The sequence below is a fragment of the Ammospiza nelsoni genome, chromosome 3 (genome assembly GCF_027579445.1).
Source record: "Ammospiza nelsoni isolate bAmmNel1 chromosome 3, bAmmNel1.pri, whole genome shotgun sequence".
In the NCBI taxonomy this organism is placed as follows: domain Eukaryota; kingdom Metazoa; phylum Chordata; class Aves; order Passeriformes; family Passerellidae; genus Ammospiza; species Ammospiza nelsoni.
Genome location: NC_080635.1, coordinates 96,450,916 through 96,471,539, shown reverse-complemented (window position 1 = coordinate 96,471,539; position 20,624 = coordinate 96,450,916). Strand labels below are relative to the sequence as shown.

Below are 20,624 nucleotides of genomic sequence, written 5' to 3'. Positions count from 1 at the left end.
TCTCTTTTTTTTTTTTTTGCCATAGTACTTCATGGGATTCCCTGCTTCTTTTAAAATTAGCATGTTTCCATGAAGCTTACCTTTATTTTCATATTTACAATGATAGGAGTTTTGAAGCTTGCTCTTTCTGATTGTGTTGAAGTGCATAAAACTACAGGCTTATTCAAGGGATATTTCATATCATAGTCATATTTACCATAGGCATAAATATGCATTAATTTTACCATCTTGCTGGCTATAGTATGTGTTTGCTTACAATATAATTAAAGTAGAATAGATGGCTGATTTTCCTCAATTTGAGAGAATAAGAAACCAAAAGTCTGATGGCTGATTAGTTTTTTTATTTGTTTCTTTAGGATTATCATTACAAAAACATTTTAAGAGCTATGAGTCAGAATTTCTGTTTGGCCAAACACGATATTTCAAATGAACATATATTTTTGATTTTCCCTAAAGAGTGAATGGTTATTCTTCCCATAAACCAACCTGCATTAAATCATTACCAAACCTTCACTGCTTTTACCTGTATGATTTTGTAGCTTAGGAAGCCACAAAACCCAACACAAAGCAAACAACAGACATCTTTCTTTTTTTTCCTAAAGCAGTTCTCCATTAATTAGTTCATGAGACAGGAGGTTATTAGAAAACTGTAGCCATTTTATGTTATTTGTTTCATCATGAAGAGCTGTGAAAAAGTAAATCTGAATTTAAACGAAAAATATCACAGAGGAAGGTGCCACACTAAAATGAACTTGTTGAAAATGTAGTTATTACATGCATTTTTGGACTCATATATTTTGAGACATGCAGTCTTACCAGACTATCTATCTGGGTGAATGCTTCTCATTTCTTTTGATGTTTTCATTTGCTTGTCATTGGCATAACCCATGTCATCTAATGCTTCATAACTATATCTGTTTCACTCACCACCCATCCTGTCTGTGCAGTGAGCTTCTTATGCTGCCCAGAGCAAAGCGAGGAAGAAGTGCAGAGTGCCTACACACCATCAGGTAAATACAGGAGTGTGGGAATCTCAAACACACCTGCTTAGTTCTGCCCACTTTGTGTGCCCAACGTTTTCTCCATGGTGGTATTGAGTCCCAGTGCATAAAGAACTTCCAAGGACATTGTGATCCAGATGTCAGTCGTTCTTTTTTGTTTGTTTTAATTTAGATTCAGATGTGTGTATTTGTTTTTGAATCTCAGTAGTAAGGACTAAAGGAGTTGAAGAAACTTTGGTTTTGCAGTTGTGTTTTCTAGTAGATTTTCTGTCTAGTCACAAAAGTCCTGATCTCCCAATGCATGAGCATTGTAATAATTTCAAACATTGGTTTCTTAGTTGTTTTTTTTTCTTTTGTTTGCATTTTTATGTTTATATAACAGCCATGCACAATTAAACAATCTTTGCTTGTTGTGACACTTATGCTGATTTAGTTACTTGCAGAGGAATAAATCCTGATGTACAAGGGCTTACTGGAATCCCAGATTTGAGGGGTTTTGTATCACTTGTTTTTGCATCTAAAAATTGTTCTATAAATTGGATCCACATGTAAACTTTGTAGTTTGGGCCCATCTTCAGTCTTCTTTAGTCTCTTGTTTCAAAGCTGGGAGCTCCCTGTCTTACCACTTTCCAGAGTTGTGAAACTAAACAGGACTGAAATATCTTTATCTAAAAAATCAAAGTCTGCTCCCCCACCTTTTTTACCACCATGTCTGTTAACTGTGTTAAAAATCCATGACATTGTGTAGAACATCTTTCATTTACAATAAATAAAAATGTAAGTTGAAGTTAAAGTAGTTAACCATTTAACTAACTCAATCAGGTGGTTATCCTTTGTCCCTTCAGGATCAGGATGTTGATGAGAGTTTTGTGTCAGTGCTAAATGTTTAAAATCACCAAATGTTAAACTATGTTGTCTAGTGCTATTATTCTTTTATTTGATTTAGTATTTTTCTCTTACAAAGTACTGTTTATTTTTTTAAATGTCTTGGCTTGCTTTAATTTTCATTATCAAATTTGAAGCAGTATTGAGGATGCTGTGATAGGGTTTTCTTATAAAGCAGAGTAGTATAAAAATAGTAAATAAATATGTAAGCTTTCAAAAAAATCTGCATGAGTGAAGCTGTTAAATTAAGTTTTTGTTATCAGTAGAAATATTCTCATTCTTGTATTTCAGCTAAAAAGACTTTTTCATCAAGATTTTAATTTTAAAATTCATTAATTTATTTAACTTCTTGTTATTTTATGTCTTTGCCCAGCCATTAGCTTTCAAATAGTTTTACAAATCTACCAAACCAGTCTGGTCACAGCAAAAAGTTCTGCACAATTTTTTCTAAGTTGTGTCCTTTTTGCAAGGACAGCAATTAGAGTTAGGTAATAGCTACACTGAATTCAGAGCCTACAGCACTTCCTTGCCTTTTTCTTTATTCCATTTATTACTACAGTGTTTTTGTGATCAAAAAATCACAAAAAAATCACCCTTTAAAAGTAATGGTAGTGGTATACTATAAACGAGGATGATACTTGTAATGTATTGAAGATGAATATAAAAGCGATAGATGACAATAGATTAATTCTTCTAAATTTAACTCTGAGGCTTATACACCCCAATTCCAAATAAACTGGCAATATATGTTCTTGAAAGAATAATTTTGAAAACAGTTTCAGCAAAAATTTGTTCTATGCCATCTTCTTTCCTTTCTTATTTCTAGTGACCTGACATTTATTCATGTTAGAAATTTTATAAGGCTTTATTCTTGTTTTTTAGGCAGCTTGCTGAACAATGGTTTAATTAGTCCTTGAGAGAGCTTCAGCTTAAAATGGGAAAGAAATGTTAATGGGTTCATGTTAAATGAAAGAAATTAGGTAGTCTAAGCTACAGAGTTAATATGTATGGTGAGTTTAATGTAATAGCAGTTTGAAATACTAGTCCTAGCTATTCATCCTGTTGCTCTGTATGCAATTATTAACTAATAGAAATGGAGGAAAGCTGTCTACCTATGCTATAGATCATGGATTGCCACATTCCATGTCTTAGATCACCCCTAGTTTGATTGGTAATATCTGCCCATAAGCCAGGATTGGCCTGGTGACAGCCATTCCTTTTTTCCTCCTGTGCCATGTTACAGTGACCTCTGATAGAAAATTCACCAGTGGTGGCCACTAAACCCATACAAGGAGAGTCAAAGCTCCTCTGTTAAATCCTTTAGGGTTTTACAAACACTGATGTTTCCAGGCAGAGAGTTGTTTCGTCTGTCTGTGACACAGCCAGGTTTCTGATGTTGATCCTGCTGTGCTTTGGCCCAAGGCTTAACAGGAATGAAATGTCCTGTCAGGACAGACTGCTGCAAAATCCTCAAGCCTGCTGGTTCTTCTCCCAGTAGTTCCATAGTTGTGCCCTAGTAGGGTATGTGGAAAATTGTTAGAATGTTGTTACTAATCCTTAGCCATTAAATGGCCATAATTCCCATTCAGCAGCCTCTGTCTGCCTTTAAATTTCTCTCTTGTTCAGTGGGGAGAGCTGGCTGATAAAATAAACGTTTCCTTCTCTGAAATCTATGATGATATTAGACAGTTGTCATGTGCCACCTTAGTGCTGCTGTGCTGGCTGATGTAATAGTTCTCCTAAGTTTTTTAATTAGCTTATAATTAATAACATTTAGTTACTGGTAAATTTTGAATCTGATATGCCACTTTCAAAAGACTTCCACATTAAAAACATCCAGCTGCTAATACATCTGTAATTAAATTTTTGATGCTATATATCCCTGTTTTAGTGAGACTTTCATGCTTAGCTACTGAAGAGGTAAAAATTTCTGCAGGTCTAAGGAAGGCATCACTAAGAGAAATAAAGAGTAATTTAATATAAACTTAAAACAGTCTGCACTTTATAATGTAAAGTATCTATAAATGGAATATATATTACTTCCATTTCAAGAAAACATCTGACCTGTACTAGCATTGGCATAAGTTCTTGCACTTTATTAAGAAAAGGGTTAATAGAAAATTTTCTCCCCCAGATAGCTGTCACAGTACTTGAGAAAAACATAGATGAGATATCTACTCCTACAGCTAAACAATATAATAGAATATTATGCATTTATTTTATGTTCTGGTCAGTCTTGGCTTGCCTTTACCTGTCTTTTTATTTCTGGCATTTTTTTGTGTTGTCCTTTGTTCTTTTCTGACCCACCACATTCCAGAAGTTCTGTTAGGCACTATAAAACATTACCACCCAAGATGCCTTTACTAGAAAATGGTACTCATTGGAACCTATACAGGTAAGAAGTGTTTAGAGTCCCCTTTAAGTAGTTAGCTTCTTTTTAAAAAAATAAGTAGACTTCCCTTGTTAAAGAAAAAAAGAACAAAAAGTTTCATACATTTTTGTGACTGAGAGATAAGGGATAAAATCCTAAAATAACTTCATCTAGTTATTTAAATTAACACCTATGTTACAAAAAAACCTGAAACAAACTATTCTGTATTAGTTGGAGTTGTATTCTCTGTTAAAATTATATGTTGCATGTTTTTTCTATATTACATTCTTTTGTTTATGTATGAGATTTCTGTTACATGTTAAATTTATTTTCATTTTGTTTAAATAATTTTAATTTACAAAGCTCAACTCTTCCTGCATGTGCTAAGACCAAACCCGTGATTAGACAGGATATTTCACTCCTTCATGATTGCCTTAATTTACGAATATCGAAATTTGGAGATGATCTGCTGGTTAGGTAAGACACTGAGGATTAATCCCCCCACTTGTTTGGTATCTAATATGGATTTTGCAGAATAAATGAGCTTCACTGTAAAGGGATTTCACATGACATATAGTGGATCACATTATTTTATGTTGGCTTAAAACTTATTGCTGTTAATAAGGATATAACTTTATTGTTTGATATTTCTCATTCCACTTTTCTCACAAGTGGATGCTGTTCTGTCTCATTCAGTTTTAAACATTTCAATGATATTTGCAAAAAATTTCTCGCAGCCTTTTGTTTGCTTTTTATTTTCTAAACAACTCTTGACACTATCATCCAGTCAACCCTTTTACGTTTTACTTAATTAAATCATTGTGATTCTACATTTTCTGTAAAGAGAGCATTATTTTATGAGTTAATATCTAACATTGTATTCCTTTCTTTGTTTTCCTTTTCTTTCTCTTCTACCATTGGATGCAATGCACTGGCACTAGTGAACTGCAGCCCTCCCTTGACAGGGCTAGGAGTGCTAGTACCAACTGCTTGAGACCAGATACTAGTTTGCATTCACCAGAACGAGAAAGGTATAAAATAAAAACTTATGAATTTCTTGTCATCTGTGCTGGTGATCTTTATAAGTTTTGTTTTTCTTCATATGACTATTCCACATTCTTGTACATTTCTTGTCTGCTTTGGTATTTGTAGACATTTTTGCTCCTGTATTCATGTATGTCATGTAAATTGTGTGTTGGAGTTTATGACTGCTTCCAGCTACTTCCTTTATCTTAGTTCAAGCTGATGTTCATTGTTTACAAAAGTCCTCAGTATGCTGATAATAGCATTGCAGTGTTAAGTATTTTGCAACTACCACTTGGTTGTGATTCTTCATCATCATTTGCTAAAAAGCATTACATCTGTTTCTTGCTTTTTCTGTGGACTGCTAATAAAGCGGTGGCATAAATTAGAAAATACAACAAAACTTTCACATTTCAAACCAGAACTGTATCAATACTGATATATTTCTTACAGAACAGCATAACATCATTGCTTTCTTTAACCTGCTGCATCTGCTTTTGCAAGGTGGATAACTGCATTAAGGTTTTTTTGCTCTGATATAATATTAAGGTTCACATGAGTCTTAAGACATGTTTGCAATTTAAATGAAATATTATTGTGTCACGTACATTGTGCAGGCATGTTATGGATGCTTTCTGTACTTCTACAATTACAATAGTTTGATTCAAAATTTTAGGTGAATCACATACAACTGGTGTTAAAAAGGTGATTCCACAAGAGAACTTTTCATCACTACTCATGTTTTTGGCTAGGAATTATACCACCTTAGAATGAGACTTTAGGCTCAGTAAGTGCATGGGAATAGGACAGAATTACATTTTAGTCTGTCCAGTACGTGTTTAACTAGTATGGAAGTTAATAATGCTTTTTTAGTCAATACACAGTGTGTTGGTTGTAACAGTTGTGTTAGTTTCTTTATTGTGGGGCAGGATGCATGAAAAAGGCACTAAGAAAGCACTTTCCTCTTTAAGATAGGGTTTTACCAGAGTTTTTTGTTTAAAATCTCCCATTCCTTTCTCCCCACTTCCTGCTGCTCCTTGGTTGGAACTTTGCTTTTTCTAAAGTTATGCTCTTGTTGCAGAGAAAGGACTAATGTTCTGCTGAGGTATCCCTGATGGATCTACAGTAGTTTATTCCTTTTTAAGTCTGAGCTCAAGACATTACAGATAATATGAACATGGTTGTTAAAAAAAATAAATTAAAAAAACAGCTGATATAGAGCCACTCAGAATGAAATAGAGATATTTTTCTAGATATTTTTAAAAGATATTGTAGCATCACATTAATTACTGAGTGTGTGCATACATACAGCTGCCTTCATCTACAAGCAGTTACCTAATGTAACTGCATATAAATGTGAGCAGTGTGTTCTGCATTTACTTCAAGATGCCACCCATCAAGTTGAATATTCAGTGAAACACTGACTGGTAATTATAAACTGTATACTCCAAACTACATCTGTCCTGATGTGAAGTGGTTCCACTATGCCTTTAGAATTCATGTCCACCTATGTCCACTGGGCACTGTGCAGAATCTGCATCATTTTGCATAAGCAGAAGGATGTATGTAAAGAAAATGTTTAGTCTGTATTAGTGGCCTCTCTTGCTACTAAATATGTGATTTTGCCAAATAATCAGTGGGTCTGATCCAGAAAAAACTGCCCATCACTGTGAAAGTTTTTCTTAGCTTTTAGAAGTCCTAAATAGGATGTTTTGACTTGGTATCCTTCATAGAGCAGAAAAGTTCTTGTTAAGGAAATTGATACTCAATTTTTTCTTGATAATTTCATTGAAAATAATAAGGTATGTGTGGCTTTGGCAGAGGATTTTTTTTTCCTTTCTTGTGACATAGAAGATTTTCTTATGCAACCCAAATTTTGGAGGAGGATGTTATATTTAATATATAAACCCCACAAAGTTAATATTTTTGTTTTGGGGATCATAAATTTTTGATGATTTAATTCTCCTCTGTTGAATTTGGAATCGGCTTACACTTGAACATGAAGTTAGTCCTCGGTTGCATGTGATGATAGAAGAGTCTTTAGTCTGAAGAACACAGAATTAAGTTCAGGGTCTATAGAAAGCATTTTGGTTCTGTGGTGGACAAGATGAGAACAAAAGATTAAAAATACAGTAAGACAAGTTCACCTTAAGCAGTAGGAAATATCTTTTGAAAGTAATTGTAGTGAAACACTAAACAAAATAAAAATTACAATGTAATAGACAGCATGGAAAAGGTTGTTTCATTACTGGAGACTTAGAGGAGATGAGACACTTGTCAGGTCTAGAATTGATCCATCTAAGAGAAGCACTCTAAGGTTTTATGAATTCCAATCTACAGCCCTTTATCAGTATATTTGAGAGACTCATGTCGAAGATGTTAGTTGTTTTCATGTTGTTTCTTCTCCCTTCTCCCCTCCCGGAATGGCATCATTGCAGGTATTATTTAAAAGTCTAGAATTTTATGCCTCTAAATACAGACTTCTAAATACACCTTTGTGTATTTAACAAAATTAGGAATATACTTACCTATGGAAAATTCTACTTATTCCCCCTCACCTTTTGACTCAGAGGGTATGAATTAGATTATATTTGAGAAAAAGAGCTAAAATAAACCACATTTTAACAAAATGGTACTGTTATAACAGATGGACAGTGGAGCCCTCTTTGTCTCTGTCACTGATTTGCTGGAAACAGTTTTGATCCTTGAACTTTATACAATATCATTCATGTAATTTGGAATGGTCAGAGTAGTTACTGGTTTTTAAGACACTGCTTTGCCGGTAAAAGTCATTCTATTGACTTGCTTGTACCAGCAGAAAACTACCTTAAGCTCTATATATGAATTTGTGATATGAAAGTCTAGTTAGTTTCAGTATAGCAGAACCAAAAAAACAGCAAGGATAGAACTTTTTTCCTCCTATAAGTTTCATCATTTGACCAAGTCCATAAAACTTGATTGGCAAACTGACCTTGCCTTGACACAGGCATGCTTTTTTTTTTTTTTTGTTAAATGTACTGATTTTTTACAGAGTTTAATTCTTAATTTACTTCTCTTTTGCACAGTACACTCTAGGACATTCAAAAATATCGATCTCCTACTAATACCTCTATGCAGTTGCACCATACCTGCTTTTTCCTCTTCCCACCATCTACCCTCTATTTATTCCAAGCTGTTTTGTTAATTTGGTTTTTTTTCCAAAATGTTTCTGTGGTTGAAGTTCCTTTGATGATCTGCAAGGCATCTTTAAGTTTATAAAATATTCTCTATTGCCATTGAAAGTGTTTTTCCTGCTACTGCTTCATTATGCTTTGGGTTTTTTCATTTTTATCCTTTTCACTGCATCTCAAAATTTCTGCTTCTTTCCTTATAAATTGGCTGCTATTTCTTTAGAATGGAGAAATTTCTTTTCAACACCCAGTCTCTGCTCAGGAAAACACCTAGACATGAGATTCAAGGGCAGACTCTGAACTGATTTAGGAATGGTTTCTTATCATAATAGCATGTTCCTCAGACTGATTTAAGATTGCAGTCAGTGATGGTTAATAATATGTAGTGTGGCTATTATTTACCCTCTAAATTTCTGCTGTTGCAAGCAGTTGTATGTGTGTTAGCACAAGAACAGTTGCACTGATTTGTGCTTCTAGTATTGGCTTTTGGCCTGAGACATCACTTAGTGGAGGTCTGAGCAAATAAAACTGAGGAGCACAGCCCAGGGATTAGGTCATGTACAAGGATCAGCAAACCTGCAAAATACAGCCCCACAGCTGTGTTAGATTTGTTCTGAGGTGCTTCACTGCAGTGGGAATCAAAACAGGATGTTTGCCATCAGCTGGCCACTACTAGCTAAGCAAGAGACAAAGATCAGCAGTTACCTGTTACCTAATCATAAACAGATACCAGGGAGGTTGATCCAATTAAAGCTTGTCCTGAATTCAAGTTGATTTTCATATTGCATGCCCTTAACAGTTATGTCAAATACCCCCATTTCCATTTAAAATGATGTACAGTGAAATACATGTTTGCATTAGGTCTGTGACATATTGTCTTTCTGGTTCTTTCCAAGCATGTAAAGAAGTAGGTAGCTACATGTTGGTGTTGTACTGTGCCTCAGAATCATTCAGCATCCAATGGAAGGACCATGTTCTGAAAATTCCTACTGAAATACCTAGTTAATTCTTTCAAATGCTCTTTAATATCTGTAGTGGATATCAGCATATTAAGGGCTTTGTCTGAGTGCACTGATGCATTAACATTTTCTTTAACTCTTGCTTTGGAGAGAAAAGAAGCTAACTACTAACAACCTATCTGCTCTTGAAACATCTGAAAGACCTACCTAACTGTTCAAATAATGCTCATGTCCCTAAAACCTTTGTTATTTGCATGTTCCATAAATCAAACCCTTTTCCTTATTACATGGACTGGAAGAATGCCTCAGAAAGGGAAATATTAGATACTTGTGCCAAATTTATGCAAATATTTTGCTCTTTGTCAATAAATCAGTTTGTTTCGGTATTGTAAATCGTTATGCATTCAATTGTTGCATTACAAACAAAAACATCAGTCTATATTATAGTATTTATCATTCTGAATTTAATGAGATTTTCAAGAAAAGAAATCTCATAATACACCAGTTTTCATTCTCAATTCAGGTCCTTTTTGTTGACATTAGTTGTGTTACATAATGTCTTGCATGTACTGCAGGGATAAAGAGAAATTAATAGAAGAGGAAGCTGGCTGCACACGCTTTTACTATATGTTTTCAAATGATAAAAAATTACTCCAGTACTTGTACACAAATGTGTGTAGCTTAGTTTTAGTTAAATAATCTACCTGTATTCTTTCACTGCATTCCAGAAAAGGGTGACTTTATGCCCAAGAACTTTTATCATAATTATCAGTCCTACATTTTTACTGAGATTACATGTTTCTTTGTAAATAGCTAGGAGAGATAGGATTAGAAAAATACCAAGATAATGATCATCATACAGTCTTACAAGTCTTTTCTGATTTGGAATTGCAGCTTCCTACACAAATGACAGGCTTTTAGGTAGTCAAGCATTTGAGAATATTTGAAAACTTAATGGTACACCATATAGAAGATTTATATTGGTCTAAATTGTGTATCTTTGGCCATACCTTCTCTTTGTTTCAGATGGGATGTTTTTGCATTAAGCAGCCTTTATTAAAGTATACTTGGTTATTAGAAAGCTGTTAGAAAAAATAATTAAATTACACACTTTCACTACTTTTTTGGGGTATTTTTCCAGTCCCAAATCCCATATATTTAATTTTACCGCAAACTAAATACCGTATTTTTTTCCTGTTTTATTGAACGGGCAAACAGGGGTAGATGGTCCCCCTCCCTAGAGAGGAGACGACCTACTAGTCCCAGGATTCATATCCAGCATGCATCTCCAGAGGATGACAGGTACTAGTCAGCTCCTCCCAGCTGAAAAATGCCTTACTGCATCTTGCACTCTCAGAGGAGTACACTGAAATTTAGAAGTGTGCATTTGTGTGGAGACTTGCAACCTCCAGAAGCCCAAAATAAAACAGCAGTTTAGGTATCATCTCTGCGTTTTGTTGAGCTGTTATAAAGCACAGAAGAATTAACATCTTTTCAAGTTTTCTGTTTGTCTGAATAGTCACAAGGCATGAAATATGATGTCTGGTACAACAGAGCATCATCTGTGTTAATGTTCTTTAGTCTGTCTTTACCTGCTTTTGTAAATGGTGCTGGTGCTTTCACTGTGGTGCTTTATAATGTGAGAAATACTTGTTGTAGAGCATATTCTTGTGTATAAGTTTGTTTTCATTGGTTTTGGTTTTCCTTTTTTCAACAAACTGTTCCTAATGGGAAAAAACCCCACAGGCTGATATGTTGGAGGTCTTGTTAACACTTTGTAGTTGATGTATGTAAAAATTGGCACTCTTTGTAAATTCTGTCCAAATCAGGATGGCCTCCATGGAGCAGGTTTCCTAATAAGGTAGGTTTTGATTAAGAACATCAGGGCTCTAAGTAAATTTTTATGCTGAATATCATCTATGATTATTAAAAGCACCTTTGTTTTTTACTTCTCACAAGCTTTCTAATCACATGAGTTTTGGTATCCCATTGCTTTGGCAGCAGTAATTTTTTCTTTGTTATTTTATTTCCAGATAGATATTTCAAGCAGACATTGTAATTTATATTTAAGTGCAATTTCAAAATTTTTCTTTCAGTATTTTGTATTACAGTAACTGACAGGACACAGATTAATGTAAATGCAGATTAATGTAAGTAATCTTTACATGAACTTATGAAGCTGCATTTAAAAGTGTTTTAAGACTGAAATACCAGTGGTGCCAGTCCTGGCCTTCTGCTGAAGTCTACCCACAGAACTAATATTTTTACTGTGATTTATCTTGTTTACTTGGTACTGGAAATATTTCACTCAGACCAGGTGGGAAGAGTGTAACTGTGTGTGGGTAGTATTTTCTTTTTTAAATTGGAGTTAAACAGCATTATAAATTACAGAATTAAAGTAGTGAAACATCATTTTGAAGCTGTCCTCCCTTACAGATACTGCATTTCCAGAAATTTTGCCAACACATCCCTTTGATAGGACAACTACTAAGAGTTTACAAATGTACTTTAAGTCTTTCAGGCATTTTTAAGTAATTTTGGTTCTCATTTTTTGAGTCAATTGAAAGATTGCCTTTGACTTCAGGGTATCAGATTGAAAAAATAAGGGAAATAAGGTTTTCCTCTAAATACTTCCATTCTCAATGCCAAATAGTAAGCCTTTTTACATCAGCTGAAATTTTGTGGAGAAAGGCTGAAATCATCTAATGCCCACTAGCAAACATTTTACAATGAAACATCTGTAGGATATGGAATCTGTAATGGCAAGGTTTTTGAGATGGATAAACAGGAGTCTGATTTTCTACCTGAAATCAGTGCCTACCTGTGTTTGGAAGTCTTGCATGCAATCTGGTCACCAAAACCCAATGATGAGCAGTCAGGCACTGATGAGCACAGAAGGAAATAAAGCTAACCTCAATGCTGATGAGTGTTTGCAGCCTGTGAGTTCCAAGATTTTCTCTGATATTAGGAGAAGTCCTGAGAACCTTGAGTTTTTTGCATATCTGTAGAGAGAACATCAGTGAAGCAATCATAGGTGCTTTTCCTTTGTTCTCCACTCTAAGTTTACATTATTTCTAATTTTGACAAATTAATTTTTTTAACATTGTGTTTATTTCTAATGGTTATTAACATAAGTTTTGATAAAATTTTTGGCAAGATTGTTCTTCTGGAATTTGCTCACTTGCTGTATCAGGAAGTGTCTCCTTGATACTTGATGAGAAGACATGAGTTAAGTATTATTTCAGTGTTAGAAATTTGGAAATGTTTGGTATCATTTATTTCTATAAGATGTTTTGAAGGATAATTTTTCTACTGGATTTAATAGCATAATTCCTTGAAAGTTTTTTCAGCTTTTTTATTAGAAATTAGGAAGTCTAAATGTCTAGTGTCTACAGTGTAGACAGACGGGTATCTGGAGATCTGTGAAATTTAAGTGATGATAAAAACAAGGTGAATGAAAGCTGAGTATTTAATGGTAGGTGAATTTTTTTTCAGATTGTTCATTTGAAAAATCTGCAATATAACATCAGCATATAACTAAGACTGGATAAAATGAGCCTTTAAAAAAAGGAATTCTTATATATTTTCATTTAAGAGAAGTGGCTTCTGTCAGTCATGCATGCATGTGTAAGAATGCTTGTCCCAGAGTCACCTGAAGCCAGCTGCAGAGCAAGTGCCCTCTGGTACTTGCAGGGACCATGCAGATCCAGCCTTTAAGGAAACTTCAGTAAAAGTCAGGAAGTGTTGAACATGACATTCCTGGTGGCTTTAAGGCTACATAAAGTAACACTCACTGCAAGCCACTGAGGGCTCCTGTACAAGACAGTAAGAAATAATATAAAAATACTGGACACTGAATTGTATAACACTGTTATGTTTTCATTTCAGAAGTAGTAATTTTTAATTTCTGTAGGCATATTATAAATTTCTGTGTGTAGATTTGTTGGCAGGTAAATATACTGAGGCACATAGAATTTTGGAACATGAACTGTAAATAGCTTGTCTGTATATAAAACAATATGTAGTGTTTGCCTAAATATGGTATGTATTGTTCAATGATTTGGTGTGACAGTTGGAAGATTTATGATCTTAGGGAGAAATTTTAGCCATTCCTGACCCTACTGGGTATAGATGCAGATATATTACAAAACTTATGTTATTAGGGAACCACAAATTTTGCTGAGTTTTCTCATTAAAATTCAAATTTTATATTTGAAAAAAAAATATTCCATTCATGGATCTTGTCATATATTTCATTAAAAACAAATAATAAACCAACAAGATAATATTTTTTCAGATTGAAAGCTGTGAAGAAATTCTACAGCTTCAGCAGAAATTAAAATTCCATAGAAATTCAAAGATATTCCTATATACCTTTTATTTTTAAAAAATCTGAGTCAGTTATTCTACTTCACTCCTGAATTACTGAAAATTGTTACTGTAGCAGACTGTGTGGCAATGGAACATGAAGGTATCATCAAAATGCATGAAATTAGGAAATTTACTTGTATTTTTGGGAGAATTTCACAATATAATGACAAAATATGCATCTTCTTAAGCAAAGAGGTTTTTTATATGTTTATATATTCTCAAGAAGGATAATTGCACCATAAATTAAATAACAGAACTGCCATTCAGCATGTAGAGCATATAATGGTTTTTAAAAATACTGTTGTGGCTTTCATTCTATACATCTTTACATCTTAGAAGGTTGATCTTACATCTAAAATTTTATAGTGTTTGGAATAGGAAAATGAGAAATACAGCCTTTTTCAGTAGATAGTGACTTAATGCTTTTTGTTTATATATTTGCCTGCATGTCTCCACCTTCACTGCATGTGACCATCTCTCTGTTTCTGCTCATTCCGTCCAAATTCACATCCATGATTCCAAATATTGTGAAGAACAAGGACGCTGGAGTCTTGCATTCCAAAACAGGACAGTGTAGACCACCTAAGTGCTAAACCTGGAGCAGCACAGAGGTATCCTTATTTACTCAAATCATAGATCAAAGTAAATGAGGTATATTGGTTATAGTATATTCTTCATGTTCTCTACATACTTTCACACATTCCTTTTTATTTTTTTCCCTGTTTTATGTACTAGTACATATGTGCATGTACCATTCATGGATAATATTTTTTTCTCCTATGCAGTATGTTTAGGAAGTAAGTCAGAGCACGTTGAGCTAATTGGAAATGTATACAGCATCATCTTAGCCAGAGGGAGGAACCAAAAAGGAAACTGATTTTCACTAATTTCTAGCATGTGCTGCCCTCATGACAGCCCTGAGAGCAGAGAAATAAGTGTCCTCAGCTCATTAGTGCTGTGTATTGCTGTGTTACCTGTCACAGCAAAGCACATCCTGCTCTTGGCTTTTCCATCCCACTGGAACCACTCACTGTGAGATCTCTTTCTCCATTGTGTGCAAGTCACAATCGAGGCAAGCAACATTAGGAGAAAGAGAAAAATAAGCCCCAGACAGAACCAACTAAACAGAAAATGAAGAGGGTGACATAATTTGAATGCTAATGCTGCTGCATACAGTGGATATAGCCATAACTTAGAAAACTTTGCTAACTGTAGGTTTTAAATAAAGCTGCAGCATTTAATATGTTTGTTTTCCTCTGGATCTACTTTATATTTGTCCTGGCAAAGGAAAAAAATTAAAAACAATGGCAATATACAAAAATAAAATAGATTGAGGACAAAAGGGATTTCTGTTTCTAATCTGACATACTATTTTTGTGAGAAAATACATTTTTTAAAATCCCAAAAGCATCAGGTTATGACCTCTGCTCATGCAGAAAATATTTTGTATTTTGCTGCAGTGTTTTCTTTTTTGTAGAATCTACTGCATCACAATAAAAAGCTCATCAAAGACTGCAATGGGTAAAAATAATGAAAAACAACTATGATTATGTTCTTTGGGCATAGTTTGGTGTCACAGCTGTTTAGGTCTCCTCCAGTGCAGACACTGGATTACTCTTTATAACCACAAAGGTTTAAAAGGAAAACATGCTATTTTAAATGTTATTTTTGTCTGTTTTGCCCACAGTAATTTGTATAGCCTGATACATGACATTGATTGTATCATTGCAAGATCTTGCATATATTAGTTTGTCAGCATTTCTGGTCTAGGATTGAATAATCATCACTCCCTGGTTTTACCACTCCTGAAACACTGTGTGCACTTTTTTCTCTGAAAAAATAATACATATTGATGATTTTATGAGGTTTAAAGTAGTAATCCTAATTTGTAAATACTGACATTACTGTGGATACTACAGAAAATTTTGGAACAAAAGACATGCAGAGATTTACTTATTATATTTATAGTCCTGGGTAATAATGATGAAATGTGGCTTTACCTTTGTTCTTATATGTGTAGACTCCTATTACTCCTCATTGTTATTATTTAATATCAAAGGGAGTGCTTAGATTGTCTGAGGTAATTAGTGCCTCATTATACAAATGTCAGATGAATTCTGTAAAAACTTTGTGGAGGAAAGGATTGAAGGAGTGAAATAATTTCTAACTTACTTATATTGACTAGGAAGAAAATAGAATTGGTTTAATCTGTTTCTAAAAGCTTTAAAAGGTAATAGAATGAGATTTTTGAAAAAACAAGTTTTTATTAATGTAGTGACAGCCTTTTTTAAATCTGATATCATGCAGTATTTGTTTTACTTTTGAAATTTAGATTTAAAAGCAATTTTAGATTGATTTAAACCTTAAAGTAATATTTTCTGTTTCTTTCTGCAAGGTTCTTTTCCTGCTGTCTACTCTGAACTTGTTTCTCATGCTCTTAAGAGGTGCCTTACAGGGCTATGAGGAGTCATTGTTTCTAGTTGAATGCAGGCCGTGAAGTGCAAAGTAGTTGCAGGCTCAGTCAGGACTGATGTTTTCTTCCCTGTTTTGGTACCTCATGAGCTGCACACCATGAGCTTCAATCAAACCTAATTAATGCAATGTCTCTTAAAACTAGACTTCATCAGCCTGTTTATGATGATAGTTGTCACTTTTTCATCTGTCAACTGTTTCTTTTATTACCTTTATAATGCATGAATAAATAATCTTCATATTTCTGTATTCTTTTTCTTCTTTGTTTATTTCTTTTATGACATGTCATTTCGCAGGCAGTCCAGAAAAGTGGAAAGATATAGCAGCCAAAAACAAGCTAGGAAAGGCCCTGCAGCTGAAACAGAAAGGTAGGACTGTTGATTGATGTGTAAGAATCTCTTATTATCAGTCCAATCCCAGATTTTGGAATATAGCTCTAATACAGCTTTTTTGGAACATCTATGACAGAGAGCTATGTTGCCATCATTTACAGTATTATATATTTTGTATCTGTATTTCTATCACTTTGTTGCATACATGTGGAATTTTTCTGGCATTTTCCATCATTGCAGATCAGCACAATGGCAAAGACTAGAAGTGCTTTTCTGCACTTTAACACTGATTCTTTTTTAAAAAAATCCTTATTTTGCACTAACTTTGAGGATGATCACCACAACTGATAATATAAATAGATAGACAGGTAGATAAATAATTCAAAATGCCTCTGATAAAATCAATTTCACTTTAATATATAAAATTTTAAGTTACACATTTAAATCTATAATGTCATAAAATTAATATAAAGACTGGAACTTTTAAAATTAATTAATTTTTTATGAATTTATATTGTCATTATATCTTAACTTTGATATTACAGTAGTATGGGGTTACATGTTCAAAATCTAAAGAAAAGTAGAAAAAGTAGAAAAAATAGAAAAATATAATTATAGAAAAATAGAATAGGAATATATTAATAGAAAGGTACTAATGAAATAGAATAGAATTATATAGAAACAATAATGATATATATGTAAAAAAAATAAAGATATGTACTGAATAACGAATACATCTAGTTATGATTTAAACCCTGTAAATTGACTGAAATGAGGGAGGAAATCCTGCCTCTGTCAGAAATTGATTAAATTATTTTGATTCACAGAGGTGGAATGTACAGCTGTTTACATTGTGAGAGCTTTAAAACTCCCATGAACAACACAGACATCTTTGTTTTCAGTGAAAATGCACATTATGTAACAAAACTTAAGAATTTTTTTTTAGTTTTGCTGTTTCTGATCCCAGATTATTGTTCCTGATCCAAAAGAGATGGCTACATTTTCCTTGAGTCAGATGACTGTTGTCACAACAACCCAGGTGCTTTTTCGATTTGAGTCAGAGAGATTACCTAAAGGATGACTGAAATCCTTGCTATGATTGAATCAGAGACTTTTGTGCCATGGAGATTACTAAAACCTTTTTTTCACTGTTTTTTCGGACTTGTGAAAACTAACTGATGTCCAAATTTTTGGCTCTCAGTAATTCAGCAGTGAACCCAGGGGACGAGAGCGTAGGCAAACACAAATTGTACTGCTTCTTTGTACATCTCCATGGCACCTGTTGTAGGCTTCTGTTTCCATAAAATGATTCACTAGCATTAGATGTGAGACAAAAATGTTTCAGTAAGTCTGAATTCTGTAGTTCAGTATTCCATCACAGATGTAATATTGCACTAGTGACAGACAGTTTTGATAATAGGGCAAGCAATGAATTATCCTGTCAAATATAGCTTGAGACTATTTTTTCTTCAAATATTCATTTTTCTCTTACAATTGGGTTTTATTTTTTTATTTGCAAATCCTGTCTACTATTAGTTTACTGGAATAACCTATCAGCAGATTACTGGAATAACCTATCAGCAGATTACTGTAATAACCTATCAGCATGCTCTCAGCTTCTCCATAAGGCATTTCAACATGCTATGTAAGATTGAGTTTTCTGTGTAGTGTGATAGCTTAGGAAATGTAAATAAAAGAGAGAAAACAGCCTCTTGATAGTTTATAAAGCCTAGAAGTTCTTCTAATTTGATGAGATAAGCCTTCTAGATAGGATTCAGTAAAGTGTTCTGAAGGAGTAAAAGTGATTACACAAAAATAATTTTCTGTTCTTTTATGAATGGGCAAAAATATGTTTATGCAAATTTGAAATTGTTTTCTTTCAGCCCTCACCCTAGAATTACCAGATTGGACATTACTTGTCGTATTTTAGGATACAAGCCTTGATCTGTATTTTCTGTATTTGGCATAGGACACTATTCCAGGGGTGAGCTGGAGATTGGTGACCCTCGCTTATTCTTAGTTTTTCTTTATAGTTTCTTAGGTAGGAGCATGCTACTGAGGCATCAGTTTGAAGGGAAAGGAATTAGAGTTTTCCTGTGTACTGGCAGAGCTGGAGTCTGTGGGATTCCCCTGTAGGCCACTGACAGCTGAGTTAAAAGGTTTGCTGCTTGCAGTGTCTCCTTCCTCTGTGAGGAACCAGGAGATACACATGTACATGCTCATTGCAGTCTCACTGCTCACCAGGTAGCATTTTTTTCCCAGATTCCTCTTCTCTTTCTACTTCTTATCTCACTTCTGTCTCATCTTCTCACTAGCTTTTGTCTTCCATACTTCTTCCGTGTTCCCCTTTGTCTCAATCTTCTGATCAGCCATTTGCAGGCTTCTTCCTGCAAGTAACAGATCAAGGGCAGCAAGTCCTAAATGCCATTCTAGTTATTCTTCAATTGCCTTTTGTCTCTCTTTTCATTAGCACACCAAGAGGCATATTAATCTCATTGTAATACTCCACCTAATGCAAACCTTAAGCCTGATTTGTCTTCATTTGAGTTAAGCAGATCCTCTGTCCTTTTCATGGAAGGCATGTCTATAAAAAGTGTTACTGGAGAAGGAGATAAGTTTCTGAGTTGCCGGTAAGTCCTGTCCTGTTCTGTAATGGTGGGACAGACTTCTAGTGTTTCACTGGGCTCTCAGATAAATTCCTGTATATTTAGCTTCTAAAAGGAAAAAAAATCAGAACTGAGAGCATGATGATTATGTTAGATTGAAGCATTTATCCATAGTAAAAGCAAACAATAACTTTCTGGCACAGATTAAGGTCCATATTTACCTTATGGATGTTATGATATTTAGACATCTGATAGATGCTTCAAACCTGGTTAAGTGCAATAGTTTGCATGGATTGCTTTTGTAGTCAGCATGGAGAAACAGAAAATTTCAGAAGTCAGGTCATCTTTGTTCTTGTAAGCATCTTTCAGAATCAGGAAATTCAGTATCTGCAAGAATATTATGGTTATCACTAGGGCAAGCCAGGAGTTAGCTGAGGAAATGTTAGAATTTAAGAGAGGGAATACAAGCTCAAGCAACAGAATCTTGGTGGTTTTTTTGCATTGTGACTCCACAGGGGCTGTTACTGATGAAATTCTTTTGAATCCAAACCCGTTTGTTGTCCTTTGCAGACATCCTTGTGTTATTTCATATATAGGGGCTTTTTTAGGATTGCTTCTTATTGTATGATAGCCATATGAACCAGAAAGTTCCTTGGATACCTTGACTGTGTCTTGTGGGGAAGTTGTGCTGGGTGTTGGAAGGGAAATTTCGTAAGTGTCAGCAGAAATTAAAAAATCCATACAAACAAACAAACAAAAACCCCAAAACCAAAAAAAAAACCCAACACACTACCCCACAATGAAATGATGGCACAAGAATTGAAATTTCTGGTATAATTTCTGATACAGTAGTACCCTTCATAAAGGCTACCCTGTTGGAAAGCCAAACAAGAGTAAAAAGGCACAGTTAGAATATTTTGGCACTCTACAAACTTTGAGTGCTTCAGGTTATCTTGTAGTTATGGACCTAGTAGTAATTATGGTCTGTTATACTAACACGATCAATCACTTTGCTGCATAATATTATTTATACTTTCATTAGAGTTTCTTTAGAACTATATTTCTGTTTTAGTCCTTACAGGTACTTAAATAGATTTTCTATTTCAAATTGTAAAGGAAAGTAAGGGAATCACAGGTGTGCTTCCATATTGACCTTTTTTAGGTCACTAACTGAAATGCAGTTAACATAAGGTATGTTTTAGAAACAGAAATGCTTTTGTGGTAAACCCAGGTATTCATAGTGCTAGTCCTGTGCTAGTCCTCTTGTATGTATTGTTAGCTTGTGCTATGCTGTGTTCACACAGCAAACTCTGATCTCACAGGCTGAGAGAAAGTCAGTTGATCTACCTAGTGAAAGCCAACAGTATTTTGAACTTGCACAAATGTGCTACTTCAAATTACAAGTGATGTACTTGCAATTGGATAAACTGCTTA

At 34.3% G+C, this 20,624-nt stretch overlaps 1 protein-coding gene across 19 annotated transcripts in view; it reads left to right on the top strand.

The window, feature by feature from the left end:
* Positions 1-20,624, top strand: part of RIMS1 (regulating synaptic membrane exocytosis 1) — a 306,477-nt gene that overhangs the window by 204,252 nt on the left and 81,601 nt on the right. For 7 of the 19 annotated variants that reach the window (XM_059469483.1, XM_059469463.1, XM_059469472.1 and 4 more), the window contains 4 exons: positions 948-1,010; positions 5,199-5,288; positions 10,628-10,711; positions 16,549-16,620. The exons of 4 other annotated variants lie outside the window; for them this stretch is intronic. In XM_059469483.1, coding sequence (XP_059325466.1) covers positions 948-1,010; positions 5,199-5,288; positions 10,628-10,711; positions 16,549-16,620 — 309 coding nt within the window. The remainder of the gene's footprint in view (positions 1-947; positions 1,011-5,198; positions 5,289-10,627; positions 10,712-16,548; positions 16,621-20,624) is intronic. 8 more of the 19 variants (XM_059469476.1, XM_059469466.1, XM_059469475.1 and 5 more) reach the window with 2 other exon arrangements.